General features: G+C 44.7%; 1 protein-coding gene across 5 annotated transcripts in view; it reads left to right on the forward strand.

Annotated features, from left to right (window-relative positions):
• The window catches only part of ABL1 (ABL proto-oncogene 1, non-receptor tyrosine kinase), a 153,663-nt gene that overhangs the window by 92,486 nt on the left and 35,692 nt on the right, over positions 1-25,485 (forward strand). For 2 of the 5 annotated variants that reach the window (XM_088453313.1, XM_088453315.1), the window contains exon 2: positions 20,613-20,951. The exons of 2 other annotated variants lie outside the window; for them this stretch is intronic. In XM_088453313.1, the coding sequence (XP_088309439.1) occupies positions 20,795-20,951 (157 nt within the window). In that variant the 5' untranslated portion in view covers positions 20,613-20,794. Of the gene's footprint in view, positions 1-20,393; positions 20,526-20,612; positions 20,952-25,485 lie in introns of those variants that run through there. One more of the 5 variants, XM_088453314.1, reaches the window with a different exon arrangement.

Genomic DNA, 25,485 nt, shown 5'->3' on the forward strand with positions numbered 1-25,485 from the left:
ATGGGTGTCGGAATGTGGGTGGGGCAAGGGGACGGCTCATTCCCCCAAAAAGTTTGAAAGGCGTTGCGAGCGGTCAGGGGCAGTGTTTTATAGCGATTGGCTGCAGAGCCCCTGCACTGTACTGAGGAGGAGGTGTAATATGTGGTCTTTAAGTTAAAAGGCCACATATTACACCTCCTTCTCCATGCAGTGCAGGGGCCGTGCGGCCTATTGTTATAAAGCATAGCCCCAGACCGCACAGCAGCAGATAAGAGAGAGGGGCGAGGGGGTGGACGCAGGGACGTCTGAACAATTTTGTTACCCCCACCCCCAGGAAAATCGTTCCGAAGCCCTGATTGTGCATAACCTCATGCGTATCATGTACAGTTACTCCAATGCTTTTTGTATGTTGTAAAATGTAAAGTTATAGACAAGTAGCCTATCTCATGGGTTATATGTGAGGTAACGTACACCCGTCATCTACTCAGTGCTTATTAGAGTGCAGCCATTCAGCAAAGCTACTGTAGGTACACTCCTCCCACAGCCTCAGGTCAGAGCAACCCTAGACCACAAAACTGTTTTTCATGGTTTGTCCTGTGGGAGTGGGAGGAGCTCCATCAGTATGTAGTGGCGGGGGTAATACCGTACTTGATATCAGCCTTGCAGTGGAATGTTACACAGGAAGTGTTCTTCTGGCATCTGCCAATCCCAGATCAGCCGCTCTCAGATGTTGAAGATTGTTTCGTCGCTCCAGAGATCGCGTATACCACTGCTCCAAAGTCCACTTGCGGTATGCTTTACACCACTCTAACGCTTGACATGACACCTGGTGGTCTGAGGCTTGTATACTTCTGAAAGTAGCCACACACACTAATTAGATGGGGTTAATGTCAAGTCGTGGCTTTACTCCTTTAAGTGCAATACCTGTATATTAATTTTAAGCATTTTGCATTTTACCCCAAGCACACCGCTCTAGATATCAGTTTTGGAAGTTTTCTGCAATACGGATATGTCCACATATACATCCTTGTGCCTTAAACAGCCCTTCTAGTTGTGCCATGCCGTGGCGTGACTCTGTAGCGCTGAGCATTTTTTCGTGCAACTTTTTCCCCTTCAATTTGTCTTATTCGCAAATCGATGCAAATAGAACTCACACGCAGCTTCTGCTGATTAAAATGATATGCGTCCTGTCTATATTCTCTGTGCGTCTACGGGTGTATCTGGATGCGAAATGCTGTTAGCGTTACAGCCGCTGACACTGTAACGTAGCATTTCGCATGCAGATACATCCGCAGTCACACAGAATATAGGCCAGTCACACAGAATATAGGCCTGTCACACAGAATATAGGCCTGTCACACAGAATATAGGCCAGTCACACAGAATATAGGCCAGTCACACAGAATATAGGCCAGTCACACAGAGTATAGGCCAGTCACACAGAGTATAGGCCAGTCACACAGAGTATAGGCCAGTCACACAGAGTATAGGCCAGTCACACAGAGTATAGGCCAGTCACACAGAGTATAGGCCAGTCACACAGAGTATAGGCCAGTCACACAGAGTATAGGCCAGTCACACAGAGTATAGGCCAGTCACACATTATTTCAATCAGCAGAAGCTGCTTGTGCATCCTGTTAGCATCGCTTTGTGAATAAGACACATTTGAAGTGGAAAAGTCGTGGGAAAAGACGCTCTGCGCTACCGAGTCAAATGGCGCTCATGTGTTGTGCCTAACACGACTTCTGGGGTCAAGTTGTATGTGGACACATCTGTATTCGACTATTAGCACCCCCAAATTGTAAGTGATCCGTTTGTGATTGTGATGACATTACTAGAAAATCAGCCCAGAAATGGGAATCCTGTTATGTGAGACCATCTACACTGAGTTACTTTGGCTTCGGGGCCTATGTACTAATAATCTCGAAACTGCCACAATTATTAAGGCTCCGTTTAGTGACTGATGCTTTCATTTTTATTGACATATCCCTGCTATGTACAAAGGGGAAGCCGACGGCCGAAATCCCGACCGCCGGCTTCCCGACTGTCTAATCCCGGCAAGGTACTAATGACAGGAGTTGAAATCCCGACGCCTGTCATTAGACCTACGCTGGGAGCCGGACAACCGGCATACCGATCGAAGGTAAGCTGGGTGCGGACAGCCGAGGTGGGGGAGGGTTAGGTTATGGGCTCCTGGGGGGGGGGGGCATAGGGTTAGGCACCCCCGGGGGAGGATTTAGGGTTAGGCTAGGGGAAGTGGGGGTTAGGCTTAGGCACCAACCGGGAGACTTAGGTTAGGCTGTGGAGAAGGGGGGGTTGGATTTAGGCACTTGGGGGGAGACTAGGGGGGGAATTAGGTTAGCGATACTTACCAAAAAGGGCGATCAGGATTTTCACCTTTGCCGGGCTGCCGCTTTCGGGATTGGAACCGCCAGCCAGGTGGCCGGCGGTAAATCATACGATTCCGTACAAAGGGGAACTCGCAGGGACAGCCGTTGCGGTAGCCGATGTCCCTGTGAGTTATATCCCCAACGTTTTGTTGAGGTCTCTTACGTTTGTGAAAGACTTCTTCGGGGGGAAGCTGACACTGCGCATGCACTCGCTGTCGGCTTCCGCCGCCGACCGGACGCTACAGGAAGGAGGTCGGCAGCAGAAGAAAAACGCGCCGAAGTGTTCCGAAGCCGAAGATCATAATGTTTTATTTTTTATGCCAGCATTTGCATTGAGAGAGCCTGGCTGGTAATTTCTCTTCGGCATAAGTCGGTGATGAAAATAGCTGCCACGCTAATGGACAAGCGTGTCATATCGAAAAATGAAAATGCTCTACGAATTCATTCCTCTCTCTTTTATGTCTTTATTTTATTTGACAGTGGGAGGTATCGTCAGGGCTTTTATTTTGTCACAAAGGGGTATATTTACTAAGCAATGGAGTTTCAAAACCCACAATTTTTATCCGATTTTTGCCTGCCATACTTTAAAGGGCAATGACAGTAAGAGGCAAAATCAGGCTGGTCTTGCGTTTACATATTATTGCCCTTTTAAATCTGGCAGGCACAATTGCTGCAAAAATGGAGGGTTTTGAAAATCCACTGCTTAGTAAATATATCCCTTGATGTACAATAACGGAGTCAAGTGACCTCCTAACTTTTTCTTCCTCTGACACTATTACAAGTTGTGCATTGTAAGTGTGATTATCCTCCCCACCTCCCTGTCTTCCTTCCAAGTGCAGCTGATAATGTTCCCTCTCTCCAGGTGCCTCTACTCACATTTCTTGGTAATTACACTGTTCACAGCTCTATATTTTTCTATGGGTGTCCCGCAGCCAGCAGTCTCGGCAAATGACAGGATTATTGTATCTTGTTTGCCGTAACTTTAAAAAAAGAAAAAAGCGTTAATAAAAAGAAATCTACCTATTTTCTGGGCTCTCTTATCCTCACAGCTTTGCATCGTCTACGTTTTATACTTTTTTTTTTTTTTTGTCGTCGTCTATCATTAGTTTTTGTTCTGCTCTTTTTCAGTTATACCGTATTACTCGTAATCCTTTTACTGCCAGAGATTTCAGCAGCGCAGACTTGGACCTTTTGCTCCTCTGCGAGGTGGAAGCAGACGTTATAAAAGACAATGGGGGCGGGGATTGAGAAACAATATTATTTTATTAAGGAGCACATTTCCAAGCGACTCTTGGGGAAGATTAGCGTTCCGAAGCCTTATCTCTGGTGGGATCCTGCTGCTTGTAAATGAAGGACAGGCGGGATGAGTTATGGTATTGTATGACTAGACTCCTGCAAATTAAGCTTTTCCGATCAAGAGAGTCAACCGACAGAGAGACTTGAACAGATGGATGCGCGCTAAGATTTCAATTAAATCAGTCTTGCAGATTGCTGCAACAACGCCAACTTCAAGTAGGCATTAACTGGGGGCCTCGGCCTGGCTCTCATTCCACGTGACTGACTAAGGGTTAATTGTCTCAAACTTTTTATGAAAAGAGGCTGCATAAGTTTAAGGTGAATCTATCATCCTTTGTCCCTTGGTGATCATGTCATTTCCTGGGGACCAGGAATGTACAACACATTCCAGAGGGCCATCAGCATCCATCAAACCACCTCATCTCCCCCCGTCTTTTTTTTTTTTTGTCTTTTTTTTTTTTTTTTAGAGAGGATGACTTCATCGTGCGCCGACCCAATGCAGCAAATACCAGAAGAATGAATAAGGGAACTAGCTCATCCCAAACAGGACTACAAGGTTCCCCTCGCCTGAACTGTATAGGTCTGCAGAGACTGGGGTGGAGCAAGATAGCAAATGATGAATGAAGCTGGTATTAATCATTAACGCCTGCACTGCCAGCTGCCATTAAAGCACTACCTCTATTTGTAACATATTGTCTTAAGGAGGGTATCTTATCGTTCATCTACCGCAATATCGTCCAGTGGGTATGCCGCCAACGATGCGCTGGTTGTTGACTATATCTTTCATCGCCCGTACTTGCAGGGCAACCTGACGATATTGTCAGATTCTGCAAGTACGGTGATGAGGGCGGATGCCGGCACTGAACGATATCGTTCAGTGTCCGGGCTCAGTGTCGTCAACAACATTGAGCCCGGCACTGCAGGGCAAACACCAGATGATATCGCTCATGGAGCATATCGTCTAGTGCAGGCCTGGCCAACCTGTGGCTCTCCAGCTGTTGTGAAAATACACATCCCAGCATTCCCTAATAGCAAAACTGAAGCAGTGCGTGCTGGGACTTGTAGTCTTACGACAGCTGGAGAGCCACAGGTTGGCCATTCCTGGTCTAGTGGATACCCACCTTTAGTTTAATTAAATCAACTCCACTGGCTGATTGTGGTCATCAGCCAGCCACGCTATCTGGACCCTATTGCATCAGTCTTAGGGTCTTCTAGGATTACAGACTCACTTTTTGATGATGTGACCCTAAGGGAGGCTATCCTAAAAGCGTTTTACAAATAGTGCATCATGTCCTCTACATGTGACTGCAGGTCCCACATCCTCCGCTCAAAGGGTTCAAAGTTTGTCTTCTAGCAGTCTTTAATAACTTCACATCATATATGTGTAGTGTGGGCAGTATTTTGTTCCCCATCAGCGTGCAGTCATCATGTCGACATTCATGTGCAGTGCCAACATTCTGCAGATTGCTGACGTTAAGGTTGAGCTGCAGGGGGAGGGTTGGCGATAGGGCATACCAGAACTCTGCGTCACCTGACACTGTCAGACCCAGAAGGCACCACTTAACCTCCGAAGCTGAATAGAGATAAGTGATCGCCGGGGGCCCACTGTTTTGATATTCGGAGCATGACGACATTTCATGAATGTCGACATGGTCAATGAAGTCATGATAAATGTCAACAAACATATACGGAACCTGTCCTCATCACTTTACATTTTATCCCTAGGAGGAACTGAATGATACTTCCCCTGTAAAATAGTGTTTTTCATCATGTTGATCATTCCTTGCCACTTGCTATTTCCTTAACACTATAGAATGGAGCCTGCAAGCTGAGATCTCGTGGCTGGCACCCTTCCCGGTGACGTCATTGTAGGAATTCATATTAAAATTCTTGCAGCATCCTAATTGGGAGCAGCTCCAGTTACTGCGTTTGTGTTCAAAGTAGCATTGAGAATTCTGCCTGTAACATATAGAGGAATGTCGTCTTGGATCAGGTTTTTAGGTCAATTTCCCAGTGTAAGTTGGTGAAGAGAGGGATAAACTTTGAAGCATTAATACCACAAACAGTAGACTTTTTTTATTTTTTATTAAATAGCAAATTTAATGGTCTAATTTTTTGTTTTTGCATGCAGGCATTTGTCATTTTCCCTAGCATTCTGTGTCTCCTTTTTAAAATCTCTCTGGCTGGCAGACAAAAATGGCTGCCAGGCAGTCCGTCTTCAATACACAGAGACTTATGCTGGGTACACACGTAAAGATTTTCTGTCCAACCATCCAACTAGTTGATTTGTTGGAATGAAAATCTGGTAAGGTATGAAAGCAAATGACAATCAACAATTTGCTCCCAAATGCCAGAAAATGGACAAAAACTGTTGTTTGAACAAATTGTTTAGATCAAGCATTTAACAAACTTGTCTGACCGACCATTTTCATCTGTTTTCTGGCATTTAGGAGCAAATTGCTGATCATCATTTACTCCCATAGGTTACCAGATTTTCATTCCAACCAATCAACTAGTTGGATGGTTGGACAGAAAATCTTTAGATGTGTACCCAGCTTTACACCTCTCAGCATGAAATGTGTTAGCAGAGGGGGAGGATGTCAGAGTGTAGACAGATCTCAGAGGGGTGAGCCAAAGCCTCTCTGCTCACTTTATCATGCATCATAAACCATAATACAAAAGGTGGGTAATTCCTTTTGGGAGCAGAGCTACTATTCAGTAAATACACAGTTCGGTAACTTTTGACACCAATGGGACATGTCCCTGATTCTCACTCCCCCAAAATGGCTGTCTCCACTCAGGGGTTTATCTAGGGATCCAAGTGCCCCTTGCAATGTAATGGACTGACATCCCCTATGCAGTAGTAATCCCCCCCACTATACTGCATAGCCCCCAGAAGTAGTCCCCCCCCCTATATAGTGCCCCCAGTAGTAGTCCCCCCTATACAGTGGCCCCAGTAGTAGTCCCCTCTATGCTGCATTGACCCCAGTAGTAGTTCCCCCTATACAACGCCCCCAGTAGTAGTCCCCACTATACAGTGCCCCCAGTAGTGGCCACCGCCCCCTAAATTGCTCCCAGTAGTGGCCACCCCTGTACAGTGCCCCCAGTTGCGGCACCCCCCCCCTAAATTGCCCCCAGTAGTGCCCACCACTGTACCGTTCCCCCAGTCGTTGGCACCCCCCATATAGTGCCCCCAGTAGCAGCCTCCCACTATTTAATTGAAACACTCCCCCACACCACCCGCAGTGCCAGGCTTACACACACTCAGGAAAAAAAATACAACTTACCTGATCCCCGCTCCAGACGCGATCGCCGCTGTCCGCTCTGAGTTCCGGCCCGCTCTCCTCCTGCATGGGAGAGACGTCATGACGTATCTCCCATCACATGCTGCGGGGGGAGCCGGAAGACGGAGCTCATTAGTGAGCTCCAGCAGGCTCCGCCCTAGGACGACGCTGGCGGCTGTCTGTTTGTAAACTGTGTAGGGCAGACCGCTCTCACTGCGGTCTGCCCTACACTTGAGAGGCCGAGGGACTTGTCCACCTTGGCTGCTGGTGGCACTGCCGGACGGCGCCCCCCCTTTGGTCGGCGCCCCTGGCGAGTGCCATCCTGGCCATTGGGTAGATACGCCCCTGTCTCCACTGTGAACAGATGACTGGTTCGCTTTAAATTTCAAACACATTTTGGCCCAAAGAATAACATTCTTATTTGGTTCTCTTTTCCAATAATGTTTTTTGAAACAAAGAAGACAAAAACTTTGTCAGCTTTTATCCAGCGATGAAACCAACTCTCTCTTGGGTATGTTATTATTTTTTTCGCTGTGGAGGCCATTGGAGGAGATGTAGTCAAGATGCAGACAGGCACAATGTCAGAATACCAATTGCGGAGGTGAGGGGGTGGGTTAGTTGCATCACCTATAATCTTTGAGACAGGAGGATTAGGATTAGGCTGCGGGAGGGGTTGATTAGGGGGAGAGGGTTGCGAAAGGGTTATAATACTTACAGAAGTCTGTTAGGATTCTGACCGTTGGCATCCTGACCAACGGGATCCCGTACCCAACCCCATTGGTGTAGACAGATCTCTTTGTCATGTTCACAGAACCAGCTTGAGATGCATGGCGTGTTATCCTGCTGTAGCCATTAGGAGGTGGGTAGACAGTGGCCATAAAGGGATGCACATGGTCAGCAGCAATAATCCAGACTGTGGCATTTAAATGGTGCTCAGTTGGTGTTGAAAGGCCCAATTTGCTCCAAGGAAACATTGCCCACACTATTACACCACCGTAAGCCAGAACCATTGGCACAAGGCAGGATGGATCCATGGATTCATTATTTCTACACCCAACTATACCATCGGCAGAAATCAAGATTCATCAGACCAGGCAACGTTTATTTCCAATATTCAACTGCACAGTGTTGGTGACCCTACGCCCAGTGTAGCCTCCGTTTCCTGTTCTTAGCTGGCAGGAGTGGCACTCAGTGTGGTCTTCTGCTGCTGTAGCTCACCCACTTTACAGTTCCACATACTGTATGTTCAGAGATGTTCTTCTGCACACCCCTGCTGTCACTTATTGGTTATTTGAGTTACTGTTGCCAGCTTCAACCAGTCTAGCCATTCTCCCCTGTCCTCTCTTATTTAGGTGTTTTTTTTCGCAATACTCAAACACCCGTCTGGCACCAACAGTCATTCCAGTTTAATTGTCATTTATATTACATTTCTTCCCCATTCTGGTGTTTGGTCTGTACCAGAACTAAAGCCTCTTTACCTTGTTCACATGTTATATACTCAGAACCATACGTACACGCATGCATGACATTTCAGACTAAAATCTATAAGAGGTGCCTGTAATTGTGTAACAGCAACAAAACCTGTAAAAGTATTGATACATTGACATTTGCTGTGTCCCCCCCCACCCCCACCCTACAGCCAGACCTTGTGGCCTCAGTCTACCTCAATGCTCTCCTCCTGCTGCCTTGAAAATATCTCTGCTGTCCTCCATGTGCATTGTCTGACAGAATCTGCTGCCAATGTGCAGTGCGTTTCAGGACTCCAGCCCAGCTTTACATTCATCACCTATAATTCAAGTTAAGCTGCACGTATGTCATCTCTTGGCTGCTGCACTGATTCTGGCAGCCTAAACATTGTGATACGTGCACTATATTGAAACCAGGTGGTCATCGGTTTTCACTGCACTTAATCGGGGTCCTCAGGTACGTAGGGGTCGAGGATGGGTTGTGGAGTTAGAGTGGAACTGAGGAGGGCCAAAAGGAGTAGCGGGAACGAGATAATATCGAGAAATAAATAACCCATACGTGTATGTACATATAAAAATGGCTCTGTGCAAAATTTGTTGGCTTCAAGCTCATTGGACAAGTGGTAGGAGCCAGAAGTAGAACTGAAGAATGAGGCACAGCATGCCTCATGCCTCAAGTGCTGCAAACAGTTCCCAGTGAAGTGATCAGCTGCATTCTTATAAGGAATTGCTCCAGCCCACGACGTATCTGCCTTGTAGACAATGACTGCACTTTAATAAGGTCTTCAAGATTATATTCAATTATCTCTACAACTCAAGAGGCCAAGATAACCTTATAGAAACGTCCCTAAGGTTCAGAATGAGTCTGTAATTTTATTTCGATTACTGTCAGGGATATAAAAGCTTTCTGCTCAAAGGTCAGACTTACTTTCCGCACCAGGTAATAAATAAATGTAACACACAAAAAAAAATAATTTTAGCTCATAATAAGCAGTGTCTACATTTCCATTCTGCAGACTTGCGAGAGGCTCTGCCATTACATGTGAGGAGAACAAATTTCTTTTTATTTGACCCCCCCACCCCCTAATGACGAGCAATGAAATACATTCTCCAAAAAGTGGCTAACTGGCAAGGTTAGACACTGACATACTGTATATGGATATTATAGTAAGACCTAATGGGAAGGGTGTTAGGAAGTACTGATAACCTTTTCTAATGGACAGCTAGATGAGATCAGAACAAAATGACATTACGTCTGCAGATAACGTTAACGTTTTCTAACACTGCAGCTGCCGTTAAATTCAGTTTCAGTTTTTGTTTTTCAGTTCATATCCCTACATTATTAATGCCAATCATGTTTCTGTTTCCATCCTTTGGAGCTATAGGCCCATTATTGAAGTTGCTGGTAATTTCTCTCCCCATTTGAGCTAGAGATTTGGAAACGTTTCTTGTATGATCTCAATATCCCGCTCACTGCAGTTGAACTTTGCAGAAAACCAGGATTGCCCTTGCTATTTTTTTTTTTTCATTACTTGTTGCAGCATTATTGCAGAACAGTTAAGTGATGTATTTCAACCGAAAGGCAGCAGAAAGATTGATTGCAGATGACCTTTGGTAATTTAATTAAAAACTTGAGCGGACACTACATTTGAGGCCTGATGTGCGGGAACATTTTACCTACTTGCTCATAGCCAGGAAGTTGGGACGTTTTGTGGATGCACAGAATGTCGTAGAAGTTGCTGGCAGTGATAACAACTTGACCGACCCAAAAATAGTTCTCAAAGATCACTGTGGAGGAATAGGCAGTAACATTACTTGTGACAGACTTCATATATACTGCTTGTTCAATTTGTGTCCATCAATGGGAACCAGGTTTTTGGTTTCCAATATTCTTTATATGTTGCATATGTGCGGGTAGACCATAAATGATGGGTTGTGCTGGTTACCCTGTACCCCGACTGTCCTCTTCCATATCCTCTACCCCAGGGGTCTTCAACCTTTAACCCTCCAGCTGCTGTGGAACTACAGATCCCAGGATGCCCTGCTTTAGCATGCTGTTATATCAAAACTGTTGCAGGGCATGCTGGGATGTGTAGTTCCACAGCAGCTTGAGGGCCAAAGGTTGAAGACCCCTGCACCCCATCCACCCCCCTCTCACACTTGTCCTGAAATACTCTGCGGTTCTCCTGGCACCCCCTACAATAAGTCATGTTCTGTTATAGAGTCTCTGGCACAGCCTCGTTGTCTACTTTTGTCGTAAAACTAAAACACGCGCTGTCTTACATAAAAACTACCAGTGACCTTTGTAAATATTCATGCTGAAACTTCGAATATGAGATCTGAAGATATATGCTGTCATCACGGGGGGAATATTTTTTCACTATGCCCACTATAACTTTTGCTTGTAATTCTGGCTATCCGTAATGATCTAAAGCAGTGTTGGCTAACCTTGACACTCCAGCTGTTGTGGAACTATATATCCCAGCATGCCCTGCCACAGTTTTAGCATGCCCTAATAGCAAAACTGTAGCAGTGCATGCTGGGTTATGTAGTTCCATAACAGCTGGAGTGTCAAGGTTAGCCAACACTGATCTAAAGTAACCAAATTGGTCATTAAAGATCAAGTTAAGAGATATCTGTGCCTCTGGCTAGTCAGATTAAGGTAAAATGTACCTTTCTTATAGACAACCAACTGGATGAATCTGATGCGAAACAGGCTTCCTTGTTAATTAACATAGTTGGTATTTTCTTCAAAGCAAAATATCCACAGCAATAATATTAATGGGTCAAACTAATTTTTTAAATTGTAAATAAAAAAAATGTGCTGATGTATAAAATGCTTTTGTAATATAAACATAACAGAACTTCAGGCTCTATACACTGATAGACAAATGGGTTCACAACGTGTTCTAACAAAGGTGCGTATCACATGGTCCGTCCTGCAACCTTAAAAATATATCTCTGCAACTTCATAACGTGTATAGCCAATGAGTGACACTAGGAAGATACTTTTGTTTTTGTTTTTTGTTTCTCATTATTATTATTAGAGGACCCCATATATTGTATTTCAGGAAAATTCGGAGAATTGTTTGAAGAACCATCTCATGTGAGGAGGGGAAGAGAATTTCTATTTACTAAGTTGCTTAAATATTGGACCTGAGAGTTATCTGGAGTGCTGTATTCATTCCTTTACTCGTATTTTAAGGGGCTGTTTTCCATCAAGTTCCTATAAAGCCATATTTTAGAGAAATCGGTATGATATATACTGCTGGACGGTTTGCCGACAGTCAGAAGACCGACAGCGGCATCCCGATCTTCAATATCCTGACAGGGGCCGGTAAGAACTCCCCCCCCCCCCCGCCCCCCCCTCCTAACCATAACCCTCCCCCGGTGGTGCCTTGTCCTAACCTTCTCCTGGTAGTGCCTAACCCTAATCCCCCCTTCCCGAACCCTAAACCTAACTCCCCCCCGGTGGCGCCTAACTCCTCCCTCCCTGCAGCCTAACCCTAACCCTCCCCTAACCTTCCCCGGGAGGTCCCTAATCCTAACCACCCCCATCACCGGGCTAACGCTAGTATACTTACATTCGGGATGCCGATGCCTGTATCTTGATCCCTTCAGGATCGTGAGTCGGTAAACCGACATCCGCCAGCCCGCCCGCCGGCATCTTAACCGCATCCCTATTTTAGATGCCCAATTACAACTTCAGCTCAGGCTGTATAACTTATACAAGATCGGCCTTTGAGGCTGCTTGTAGAGCTTGTAAATCGGAGCGGCACTAAAATGATATAATGTCCATTTATCTGCAGATCTGTGACATTTCTGTCACGTTCCGCACCACAAAGCCGGCTGCTATTGACACTAAAGACTAATGCACTTATACACAGTCGAGGCCGTTACATAAATGTGTATATTTTGCTCTCTCACCCGTGTAGTCCGACCAAGGCAGATTTAAGTGTGTCGCTATTTGGAAACCTTCATATATTTATATTTCTTATCTTACATTTTTATGGCGTAATCATGGATTATGTAGTTTGGACATCGATGAACAGGAGTGGGAATGAGGTTAAAAGTTTAGCGTAAATAGCGGTGACCATAAAAAAGCTGCTTATATGACTCTCTCAGTGTCCACCGTTAAAGGGAAATTCGATAAGCAGTTTATGTGAAGGAATTGCATCTGAGATGTGCAGGATGTGTGTGATCATCTCATTTACCTCCTCACTGTCCACCCCTCAGAGCAGCATTCATTATTTATATCCAGGAGGTATAGAGTAGTGCTTGATGTAATATTGCATAATGGAAACTCCAAGCACTCTGTGTCTTTAAATGAACACATGGTATTTAAAATACCTTTGAAACCTAAAATCTATAAATAATATTATGGGTAGCAGTAGATTTCTAGTGTGAATGACTATGCCAGCTCGCCCCCCCCCCCCCCCCACCACCATTCCCTCACCTTTACCTCACTGCTCTAACCCCCCCCACGTTGTACCCTGCGGTTTTGTCCCACTACTCCGCTCAGCCCCTTCTCTGCCTACTCCACCTCCCCGCCATGTCTGCCGCTCTGCGCCCCAAAGCCCCCTCCCCATACTTGCCTCCCAGCTGGTCCTCCTTTCCTGCTAAGGTCTGTCCCGTCTCCCAAGCAGCTCTGTCGTTTCAGGATTTGACTCCGGGAGGGATAGGCTGTGGGGGATTGGGGGGATATGGTTAGGCACTAGAGGGAGGTATAGGGATTAGGGTTAGGAATAGCAGAGAAATACCAGAGCATTAGAGCCCTGACCCGGAAGAGACAGTCACTTGGCTGCCAGGGCCGGTAGGGCGCCGCTGGAGCCACCAGGTGAAGGACGAAATGTTGACATTTTAACATGTCGACATGATGATGGCATGATCGACGTCTGTTATGACCAAGTCGGCATTCTCATGTTGGCATTATGACTGTCAACATATGGTACCCAGCCCTGTGGGGACGGCAGACTCCTACACAAGCGTAAATACGAGTGTTGTTTGTGCTTGTCACCACCAATGAAAATCTACGTGTATCTAGCGAATGAAAGAATGTGCAGTTTGTTCATAGCCTGCAGCCCAGGGAATGGGATCCCCTCCTTACACTGCTTCACACACCCATCACATTGCAGCTAAAGTCTACTTACCTCCCAGATACAGAGGGTAACCTCTACACAAGAGCTGTCTTGTGAGTCCCACCCAATAAGACCTTATATAGCCCTGATAGATAGCAGCTAGGACATCACAACACTAGGCAAAACGCTTAAACAAATTCTGAGGATAAATATTAGTTGAGACTTGCTTTTACCCTTATTATAATGCCATATATGAAGACAAAATGGAAATACATAGTCATTGGTGCTCATCACCAACACTGTGTGCGTCTAGCACATGTAATCATTTGTTATTCATATTTTGATTAAAACATTTAAGCCTTCAGCCCAGCAAATAAGGGTCCCTCCTTTTCTGCAAGCCCCTACACTATCATATATGCTTCACACACCATTAAATAGCTGTTATATAACCCTGATTGACAACACAAGCATCCCTGTGTTTGTGAGCAGCACGGACGGCGTAATGGTTAGCATTGCTGCCTCACAGCTCCGAGGTCTCGAGTTCAATACCCACCAAGGCCCAAATTGTGTGGAGTTTGTATGTTCTCTCCATTTTTGGTTGGATTTCTTCCACGTGTTCTATTTTTTCCCCACAATCCAAAAACATACTGGTAGGTTATTTAGCGTCTGAGAAAAATAGTATGTACGTCTGAGTACGTTGCAGAATGTGTGCGCTATGTAAATAACAGTTAATAAATATATGTCTACAATTTATACGGAACAGCTCCTATTTTCAGGTCCCTGAGGCATACACATCTACGGTTTCGGGAGATTGGCGAAATTCAGAAAGTTCGCTCAGTACATCACCTATCCGAATTTTACTGACCTCCCTGTGAACTTTGCTAGTGGTTCTAACCCCTATTGCTATAATGTACAACTTGTAGCATTGGACAGCGATTAGACTAGTCACATTGCCATGCAACCACACTTTCACACTAGGACAGGGGTTAGGGAACTTTTTTACCTTTTACCCCAAAATATATTTAGATACGCTGATGTTACCCCCTTGATTTGAAAGGAAGGAAATCATAGAGTAGTGTCCCCATAGTTATGCCCCTGTGGTAGTGCCCCCATATAATGCCCCTGTAGTAGTGCCCCCATATAATGCCCCTGTAGTAGTGCCCCCATATAATGCCCTGCAGTAGTGCCCCCATATGCCCCTGTAGTGCCGCTTGTACAAAAATCCCCCCCAAAAAACACTTAACCTTAATCCCCGCTCCTGCATCCGCCACTGTCCTGTCCGCCCGGCTGCTCCTCGGAATTATGGGAGAGATGTCATGACGTCTCACCCATACTGCGCATGGAGAGAGGCGGAAGCTGGAGTTCAGAAGAGAACTCCAGCCTCCGGCTAACTCGGCGCTGCATGGAAGGAGCCGGGCGCCCGTTGGTAATAACATCTCAGCAGGCGTTCGGCTTAGAGCCTCCCTGCGGCACAGCCGGGCATGCATATGAATCATTCTATATTATAGAATAAGTCATATGCATGCCCGGCTGTCCGTCCATTACCCCCAGGAATTTCATTTTTACCCCATGTGGGGTAATTTACCCCTGTTCCCTGACCACTGCACTAGGACAATGTAGTAAAGAAGACACGGATGCCCAAATGAGATTTGGTTTGGCCTTTAAGGTTTGTGGTAGTATCTGAGGTTGGTTTGTATGGTGAGCGGCTATTATTGTATGATAAAATTGTTACACACTGACTGCAGTTTCAGCTTTTCGACCTGTCTGAGTTCCCAGCAGGATACTGACCTTAAGATGTGGGAGGAGCTTCAGCTGTGCTTAATGGAGTGGGGGGGGGGGGGTCCATTTACTTTTTAACAGAGCGGCAGCGTGATGTCAGTGCATTTGCCTTAATGGTTTATATCTATAAATTACATTTGGGGTTGTAGTGGTTCTTTAGCATATTAGAAATTGTACCTGTCCACGGAGAAAGCCATTGTAGTGGACAGGTCCAGTATAAACGAGAACGCAGCTTTCCAATAACCAGGTGAATGGATAATGATCGTGATGGATGGGCTGTATACTTGGGATTATTGGTCGAGTCCACTAAACGCTTAGCTCAATTGGCGAAAGGTGCACAGCAAGACTTACTATTGGAGGGTTATATGGGCACTCTGCCAGGGCAGTGCCCCTGTGTTTATAGAGGATTTGTCATCAGGTTACTCTGTTTTACAATCTAGAGCTTTGTGCAGAATTCTAATTAGAAAACATTCCCCTGTAATGCCATAGCTGTGAACATCACAGGTCTACTTGTGTATTGAGGAACCAGCCATTCATTGTTGCTAATTCTCGCTGTGTTGTTGTTACAGTATAATATTGATGTAACTGTATAGTTTCAAAGAGCCAAGGAAGGTAATTTTATAGCTGTTGAGTCTCACACACACACGCTGGCACCCATGCTAAAATTAGACGCGGATTCCCCATTAAGTGTGCAGTGATATATCATTTCCTTCCCTCTTCCTCTGTGCTGTTCCTGCCGTATTGCCGCTCGCAGATCTCCACGTTGTAATATGCAAATGAAGAAGCCCGTTTCATTAAAGCGCCGCATGAGTTGTCGCAAGCCTTAAAATACATTTATTTACCACCCAAAAATTACCTTTTTTTTACTTTTTTGCACAATATCGAGATTGATATTCCTCAGCAGCCGTGCAGTAATAAAGGCAAAAAGAATAAAAGCAACGATAAAAAAATAGAAATAGAAATAGATAATCCACTGTAGAACATTGTGCGAAACTGTTGGAAATGAGCACTTGAAAAATAATACCAATTACATGGTGGTGTTATGGAGGGAGACTGTTACAGAGATATGGCACTTTATACATAGCTGTGTGTGTGTGTGTGTGTGTGTGTGTGTGTGTGTATGTATATATATATATATATATATATATTATAGATATATATAATTTCTGTCAGATTCAACATTAAGGGGTCTATTTACTAAGCAGTGTTGGGAGCTGATTGGCTGGCACCTTATCACTTTCTTGTCACTTTTCACTCTGTCGCCTAACACTGCTTAGTAAATAGACCCCTGTATGTGTATGTATGTAAATATATATATATATATGTGTGTGTGTAAATATAAATGAATACTGCTGCAAAGTAAGAATGCTTTCAAAAATAGAAGTGTTAATGGTTTATTTTTATCAATTAACAAAATGCAAAGTGAATGAACAGAAGAGAAATCTAAATCAAATCAATATTTGATGTGACCACCCTTTACCTTCAAAACAGCATGATTTCTTCTAGGTACACTTGCACACAGTCAAGGATTTTGTAGGATTATAGTCAGGTGTATGATTAACCAATCCTACCAAACAGGTGGTGATCATCATTTTCATATGTAGGTTATAACATATACAAATATAATTTGTAGGGTTCTTCCGGAATGGGCAGACAAACAAAAATTCTGATTTAATTATTTTTTTGTCCCCATAGCTTATACACAGTCCCAAGGAGTACATTTCTCCAAAAACAGTTTTATATACAGACACAACCATTACCTCTGTATGTCCAGTGTTCTCCCCAGGCTTTTTTTTTTTTCGGAGAGCGCCTAGCAAGAAACCCCCTGCTGCCTGGCAGCCTCATCCGGCATTCCCACCTCCAATGCTCACGTCCCCTGCTGCTCGGCACCCTCACCAACGTGTTTTTGTTGCCGGCGGACACTGTACGGATGCCCCCGGTGGTAAGATCATGTGACAGTGACATCGGCACCGCTCAGCCGTGTCACAGTGCAGGGCGGTGTCAGGCTGGAGGGCAAAGAGCCCCCTACCCCCCAGAATGGAAGCAAGGGCGCACTGTCCGGGCGGGAACAGTCACCAGAGCACATTGAAGAGTCCACCCTCTGTTCTGTGCGTCTTCTGCGTCAGCTGCAAAAATAAAACACAAAATGTGTGGAGACATTATCTGGGAGCTGTTACAAAATATTAGCATCTACAAAGCCGTGACAAAGCAATCAGGCAGTATCCGGGCATTTAAATTGTATTTGTGTATTGCTCAGGCCCACACCCAGCTGCTTCTTGATGCCACCTGGCTGGAAAGATTTTCTGGGGAGAACACGGATATCTTAATGTATTGTTAGGGAATTAGCTGATAGAAAATATATCTCTTTCCCATCTTTTCTTCCTACCACTGCAATCATAAATCGGAGAAGATCGGGCAGAAACACTGTTATATTAGGCCAGTGGTGGGCAACAAGCGGCCCTCCAACCCCTTCCTTGCAGCCCCTAGCTCCTTCCTGCTTTGTAGTAATTAGTTTTTAATATCTTGAGATTCTTGTTAAAATCCTTGCTCATACCTTATTCCAGATGGGTGTATTCATTTAACTTACTACGGGGATTGAGTAATGCGAGGCCCTTTTAAAGGCTAGAGGGCCCCCCCGAATTCTAACAGGTCGCCTGTCACCGTACTAGGCAGGCCAAAAGCACTAGTCACACACAGGCCAGGCAATCACAGGCTAGGCGCACACTAGCCTGGGGCACTAGGCCAGTGTTGGCTAACCTTGACACTCCAGCTGTTGTGGAACTATATATCCCAGCATGCCCTGCCACAGTATTAGCATGCCCTAATAGCAAAACTGTAGCAGTGCATGCTGGGTTATGTAGTTCCATAACAGCTGGAGTGACAAGGTTAGCCAACACTGCACTTGGCTCACACAGACCAGGCGATCACAGGCAAGGCGCACTCAGGGTAGTAGTATATAATGCCAGCTGTTGAGATGCCTCCTGTCACAATACTGACAGCGGTATTCCAATGGTCGGCTAAGTATACTTTCCCTCCCCTCTTCTCCCCCTAACCCTCCCATCTTGTAACCTAATCCGAACCCCCCCCCACCCCGCACCCTAACCATTCCCCCTTCATGCCTAAACCTAACCCTCCCCCCTAGGGGTGGCTATCCCTAACCTCCCCCTCCCCAAAACCTATCGCTAACCCAGCTATGTAACCTGAACCTAACACACCCTGTCCCCCTGCCCCACCCGTGACTAACCCTAAGGATGCCCCGGACTTACCTCGTTCGGGCATCTTTGTGTTCCGGTGTCTGGATTAAGAAAGTAATCGGTACTTCAGCGCCTATCTTAAAGCCCTTGTTGGGCTTCAGCCGTCGGGATATAGTCCGGCTGCCTCATAACTACATCCCGGACACAGGCCAGACAATCTCAGGCTAGGCGCACATAGGCCAGGTGATCACAGGCTAGGCACACACAGGCCAGGTGATCACAGGCTAGGCACACACTAGCCAGATGCACTAGGCGCACAATGGCCAAGCAAACAGGCTAGGCGCACACTAGCCAGGAGATCACAGGCTAGGCGCATACTGGACAGATTTACTAGGCGCACAAAGGCCAAGCAAACACAGGCTAGGAGCACACTAGCCAGTAGATCACATGCTAGGAGCACACTAGCGAGATGCACTAGGCGCACACAGGCCAGGCTATATTGCCTGATATCGGGCCATAAAGTGCTTCAGCCATGTTGCCGGATTACTTACAGAACACTGGGGTCTATTTACTAAGCAGTGTTAGGAGACAGAATGAAAAGCTCCCAACTGTAATTTTTCAAACACAGTCTGTGAGATGACAGTTGGGAGCTGATTGGCTGGCACCTTATCACTTTTCACTCTGTCTCCTAACACTGCTTAGTAAATAGACGCCACGGTATATAGCCTGATAATGAGTTCCCCATTCACACAATCAAGTGGTCGTGGTCTTCTGTCCATATCTGTGGGCAACATTGATAAAGATTCCAACGATTGTTTGGCATCATGTTTGTTACTTTAGATAACTTTGCCAATATTCTGCCTTGTATCACAGTATGTATTGAGTAATGATTAATAATAGCATTGGCTTGTTGTAGTGGGAAATTAACTACACTGGGAGATGTGTGCAAACGGTATATTTGATTATTTAAAACCAGCACGTTATAATTATAGCAACATTTTGCGCTAAAGAATGTTTTTCAGCTGTTTTTCTTTTAATTGGAAGAAACAGCCCGGTCCTGATGAATTGTTTTTGTTTTGTTTGTTAAAGAAAATACCACTTTTTTTTCCTTGTACTGCTGTTGAGAGTTGCACTATAAAGAGGGTAACCTAATAGAATTCATATACTTCTAATGTCCTTTTATTTAAAGATTACACTTGGTGGATTGCAGAGGTGAGTTTTTTAGATACATGTATACTGTATCATATAATCTACTTATAATATGGTTATTTGTTAGTAAAAAAATTTTTTACTGTTACTTGTTGAATTGCTACCAAAATTCAGCCCCAGGGTAGAGTGACACCTGGCACCCACAGCACCTCAGTGGTGAGTAGACCTAGACAGTAACAGGGTCGCTTTCCAACTTCTGTTGAACTAAAAGTCCCAGAATAGACTTCCAGCCTGGAGGTTTGCTGCAGCTTGCCATTCTACGTGTTCTCTAGCCCTTGCTGACGACCATCCAGCCTTTACAGGAGTACAGTAAAAGATTAAATATAATTCTGGGACTTGTAGTCCCACAACAGCTTGCGGGGACCTGTTTTAAATGTGTGTTATACAGCTTATAGACTTCTTAGGAATGTAAAGACTAGAGAGGGGGGTGGGCTCCATCTAGGTGCATTTCAAAAGCACTGGAATTATTTTCAGAAGTTTTGTGTGACTAGTAATTGCCCCAGCACAAGGGATTGGGGGGGTTTTAACCTAGTGACTGAGTTGGAGCAAATTGCAGGTTCCCATCAGTATTTTTCTCGTCTTTCACTTTCAAAAGTGGAGTGTGTGGAAAAGGGGAATGATTGCACAGCTGTTAGACAAGGGTTAACCGTGCTTTGTGCAGGGGTAGGCGTTACCAGACCTCTGTCATCACTAGAGGCAGCCAGAGGATGAAGGGGGCCCTTGTTGGTAGTCTCACGTAAGCAGTCCTCCCTGCCTAACACAGGCTGCCTAATGGACTGAGAGAAGGAAGCCTAATCCGGTCAGCAAGAATTTAGCTTAAAGAGTGCAGTACTTATTGTCTTTCTCCAAGGTATCATTTTCTGTTGTCAAATTGTAGGAAGGGGGGGGGGGGGATTGACCCTAAAGGATCCAAGTGAACCCTCCCCCTTCTTCCTAGGGATCTGAGCCTCTCCTTTTCTGAGGGAGGGAGTCCTGCTTGGATCGATGAAGTTCGGAGCCTCCTTGGAGTTTGAGGAGTTCTGCGTCAAAGAAACAGGGGAGTGGGCAGAACCATCTGCCTCCAAGAAGATTTGGATTTGACTGAAGGCCAAGCGGCCTGTCCCGCACTGCACTTTTCGTATGTTGGAGGGAAGGAAAATAATCGGTGGCTGCAGGAGGAGAAAAAGATCCAGCAACTCCTGTATGCAACAGATGAAAATGTTGGAAATCTGTTTAAAATTGGTGGGTTGCAAATCCAAGAAGGGACTTTCTTCATCCTCCAGCTGCTATCTAGAAGGTGAGATAAGGGGGTGTCCGTGATGGATGGGAGGAGGTGGTGGTGGTGGGGGGAGGCCCAGGGGCGAGCTCCTTCCAGCTGGAGTATTCCAATCTCTAATCCCCTTTTCCTAGGCCTCAGCACAGATTAGACGAGTGCAGCTCGACCCCCCTCTCCGGTGACCACAGGCAAAACAATAATAAGGGGGAACAGGGCGAGGAAGGGTTATTTTTGGAAAAGTATCTAAACTTTATAACCCTTTAACAGCCAAGATGTCGGCACAGCTCACCCATTTTTTTTTTTTTTTTTCATTATAGTGATTTTTTTATTTTATTTTTTTTATTGTGTTTTATTTTCTTGGTCACTATAATATAGTAAAGACCTGACACGGATGACTTTGGGTTTGTGTAAAGTAGGTCACAATTCTGCGTGCAGCGCTTGAAGATGTTGCGGTACATTTAGATTGGGAGCTCATAGTTAGGAAGTTACTTGTGTTTATTATCGCTTGCGTTGCTCCTAGCCTATGTGGCTTTCTCGCACTGTGTAAATACATCTCGTGTCCTTTGCCGACCTCACCTTACATGGTAAAGTCTTCAGGAACTAATGCCTTGAAAGTATCTGGCGAGAGATTTATTCCAGCACATCTACCGAATTGTTTTTTTTTCGGCAAATCTCCATTTTGTTTAACCCCAACTGCAGAATGCCACCAATCACTGCAGCTGTGGGGTGTGGTTTAAATGTCCCGTCACTCACCTTTACCTCTAGTCAAAGTAAACTGTTAAGGTCAGGACAAAATGCTGTCACCTTCTTCAGGTAACCGCAGTATTATCACCTATATTAACCACCAGGCGACCTCGTGTAGCAGCGCCGTTGGGAAGCACCTGTGTAGCTGCTCAGGACGCACTTTCAGCCAACGGCAAACTTTTTTTTTGTGTGTGTGTATAACTTGAAGCAAAAAGTTGTATGTTCTACTGGTCGTGTTTATTTTCCAAATTTGTGTCTTGCAAGTAAAATCATTGCCTTTCAAATATCTGGCATAAACATGACCAGATGCGTCGGGTTTTACAACCCATTGCTTCATTAATAAATCCCAAAATGTTTTATAAATACTTTGCACATAGCATTAAATTAAGCACTTAGGGCGGAATTCAATTGTTTTTGTGCGCCCGATCTCCCGTCTAAAGTGACGGGAGATCGCAGGGCGCTATTCAATTGGTGCCGATTATCGCGCTGATCGTACCCATAGAGGTCGGGTTTAGCCGCATAAAAACGGCTACTCCCGACCAAAGTGCTGGCCGCGATTGCAAGAAGTGCCATTTGGCACCCCAAACAAGTCACTCTTCGCCCATTTCAGCTCGCACCCCCAGTGAAATTGTCTGCCGGCAGCTGATCACGCCCGACAAGAGCGACAATTGAATAGCCCCGTCATGTGCTAAGGTGGCTGGAAGCAATTGAATTCTGCCCTTAATTTGGGTTCCAGAAGTTTTTGCAGTGTGCCTAAGTATAAAGGACACATCTACACTATCTTATGTACTAGTAGATTGTAAGCTCATATGAGCAGGACCTTCCCCCTTTGTCTTTTGTACACAATTATGTTAAGTACTCATTTTAATTATGTATTTATGTACGTTTATATCCTGTCCGTTTTAGTCTGTACTTCTATTATTTGTTGTCAGGTTATCTACTCTAATGGTGCATACACACGGTCAGATTTTTCCTTCAGATATGAACGATAACGATTTAAAAATCGTTCAGTCGTTCATATCTGAAGGAAAATCGTTCATATCTGACATGCCTGAACGATGGCCGATCAATGATGCGCGTTCCCGATGGTCAGATAACGATTTCTGACATCTGATGTGTTTGCAGTCAGACTTGGACGATTCCATTCATTTTAATGCAGTCAAAAATCGTTCAATCGTTCAAATCGTTCAAAACTTTGGTAAAACCGTTCAAATCGTTTAATCGTTCAATCGTTCATCTGACAAGTCTGACAAATCTGACCGTGTGTATGCTCCATTAGGGTGCTTTGGAACCCTTGTTGTGCCTTTTATAAGTGAAATATTTATTTTTATAGCTCCAGCACACTGCACAGCACTTTACAGTTGGGAACAAATGCCCATAATAAGACAAGATTGGGTATTTACCAAACAATGCGGTGAGAGGTCCCTGCTCGCAGGCTTACAATCCACAGCTTAGTATTATGCATGTATTTGACTACATATACATTTTGTACCCGATTTAAAAGTAATGGATTATTCAGCCTGCAGGATTGTTTTTTTAAAAGAAAAAAAAAAATACTATTGATTTTTAGCGTGTGTAAAATGAGTGGTAAGTTATCGTAATGTCGCGCTTCACATTCCCAAAGGCGGCTTATTGCAAAATAAAAATCATAGTTAGACTTCACTTCTGTGTTTTTGGAAAGTTCAGTCATGTTTTTGCAAAGCCCTTCTTTCTTTGTAATATTTTTTTTTACTTTGAGCTTTTTTCCTATGTGAGCTTATTCCCAGATGCTTAAAATATTGATCTTTTGCCTTGCGTAATGTTGTTTTCAAGGTATAAAAAGAGCAGGGTTGTACAGCACTAAGGAAATCTAAATAATAATAGAATATTTAATATACGGCTTGATAAAGTTGCATTAAAAGTGTATGGTATTTAATATGAAAATATCAATAATAACATAATACATACAAATCATATAAAAAGCAGGTCATTGGTATTTAAGTAAGATCTGACAAGTTGTTATAGTGGACCGGCTGGTATGTCCGAATAAGTGGGTATTAATAATAGTAGATTATGGACCAGCCGCAAGTAGTAATTTCAGGAGTTAATAGATGTTAGAAGGTTGGGTATATCCGGGTAGTTTCCCATTAGGAGATAGTGATGTTACCAGCTTGTAGTGAAAGATGTCCGTTGTTTTTCACAATGTAGTTACATAAGCCAGTCTGCGAGCGTTGCACAGTCATCTGTTACCTTACTTGGGAATAGGAAGGCGTTGTTGCTCTCGTCGTAGTCTAGCAACAGCTTCCATGTTGGCCAGATAAGCATCACGGTAGGTTTTTAGTGTGTACAGTGTGGAAGAATGGTGCAGGGTGAGAGAAATAACATTGTTATTAACCCATTTCTGCCCATAGGCCTACAATGGATGATACAGGTCTTTTAGAAGCCACCAAGCAATAAAAAGAACAAAGTCACTATAGGATACTACAAATGATTGCGATCACTGTATGGCACAGAATGTGCCTGTACCTTTTATAGAGCAGTGTGCATGCAAGTGATTACCTCACCGCATAAATACATGCACATAAAGTATCTGTGCCAGATGGGATGCGTTCAATAGACTGACCGCGGGGATTCCGGTGCTCAGAATGCCGGAAACGGAATCCCGAAAGTATGTAGCAGGGTTGGGGGGAGGGTTAGGGTTAGGCGCTAAGGTGGGAGGGCTAGGTTTAGGGTGCGGGACGGGGGGAGGTTAGGTTTAGACACTAGGGTTGGAAGGAAGGGTTAGGGTACTGACCGACAAGTGTCTGTATTCTAACCCTGTCGGGATGCCGGCGTCAGGATTCTGTCCGCCAGGATCCGACGCCGGCATCCTGTACCCATCACATGCCAGATAAGGGCATGGCCGGCGGTTCAAATCCCGACAGCAGCAGCCCGACAAGGGTGAAGATTCCGATCGTCCCTAAGGTAAGTATTGCTAACCTAATTCTACCCCCTAACCCTCCCTTAGGGGTGCCTAACCCTAACCTTCCCCCCAAGTGCCTAAACCTATCCCCCCCCTTCCCCGCAGCCTAAACCTAAGTCCCCCGGGGGGGTGCCTAACCCTAACCTCCCTCTGGGGGTGCCTAACTTTTGTCCAGGAATAATGATGATCGTCCATGTAAGATGACGTTTTGCCTCTTTCTGAGTTCCGTTTTTTTTGGGGGAAAAATCCGAACTCAACGTGCAAACTCGAACCTATCCGAGCCTGCACATCCCTACCTTAAAGTATATGCCAGCCAGTAAAGTTTGAAGGCAGCCATTTTGTGTGTTTGAATCCATATTAATGAGAACGCAGCCCGGTTTTCTAGCAACCAGTGACTTCAGGTTGTATAATCGCTGGTGTTTGCAATGCATTAAGGGGTATATTTACTAAAGTGAGAGTTTTTAGAAGTGGAGATGTTGCCCATAGCAACCAATCAGGTTCTACTTAACATTTAAATAGCACCTTCTAGAAGATAATAGCTAGAATCTAATTGGTTGCTATGGGCAACATCTCCATTTCTAAAAATTCACTTTAGTAAATATTCCCCTTAAGGTGCATACACACACAACGATGTAAGTAATGAACGATTTTTTTCAGCTTTTCCCTTGAAAAAGTGAACGAAAATCGTTTTACAAAGTATTTGGTTTTACTTTACTTAATAAACTATTTTCTGTGTGTTGAAGGAAAAACGTTGCAACTTCTATTGAAGATCGTTCAGTTGGCCAGTCTAACTGAACTACAATCGTCAAACGTGAACGCGCATGAACGATAATCGTTTATCATTTTACACTGAACGATTTTTTGAACGAT

The sequence above is a fragment of the Taudactylus pleione genome, unplaced genomic scaffold, assembly GCF_031769625.1.
Source record: "Taudactylus pleione unplaced genomic scaffold, aTauple2 ptg000579l, whole genome shotgun sequence".
Lineage (NCBI taxonomy): Eukaryota > Metazoa > Chordata > Amphibia > Anura > Myobatrachidae > Taudactylus > Taudactylus pleione.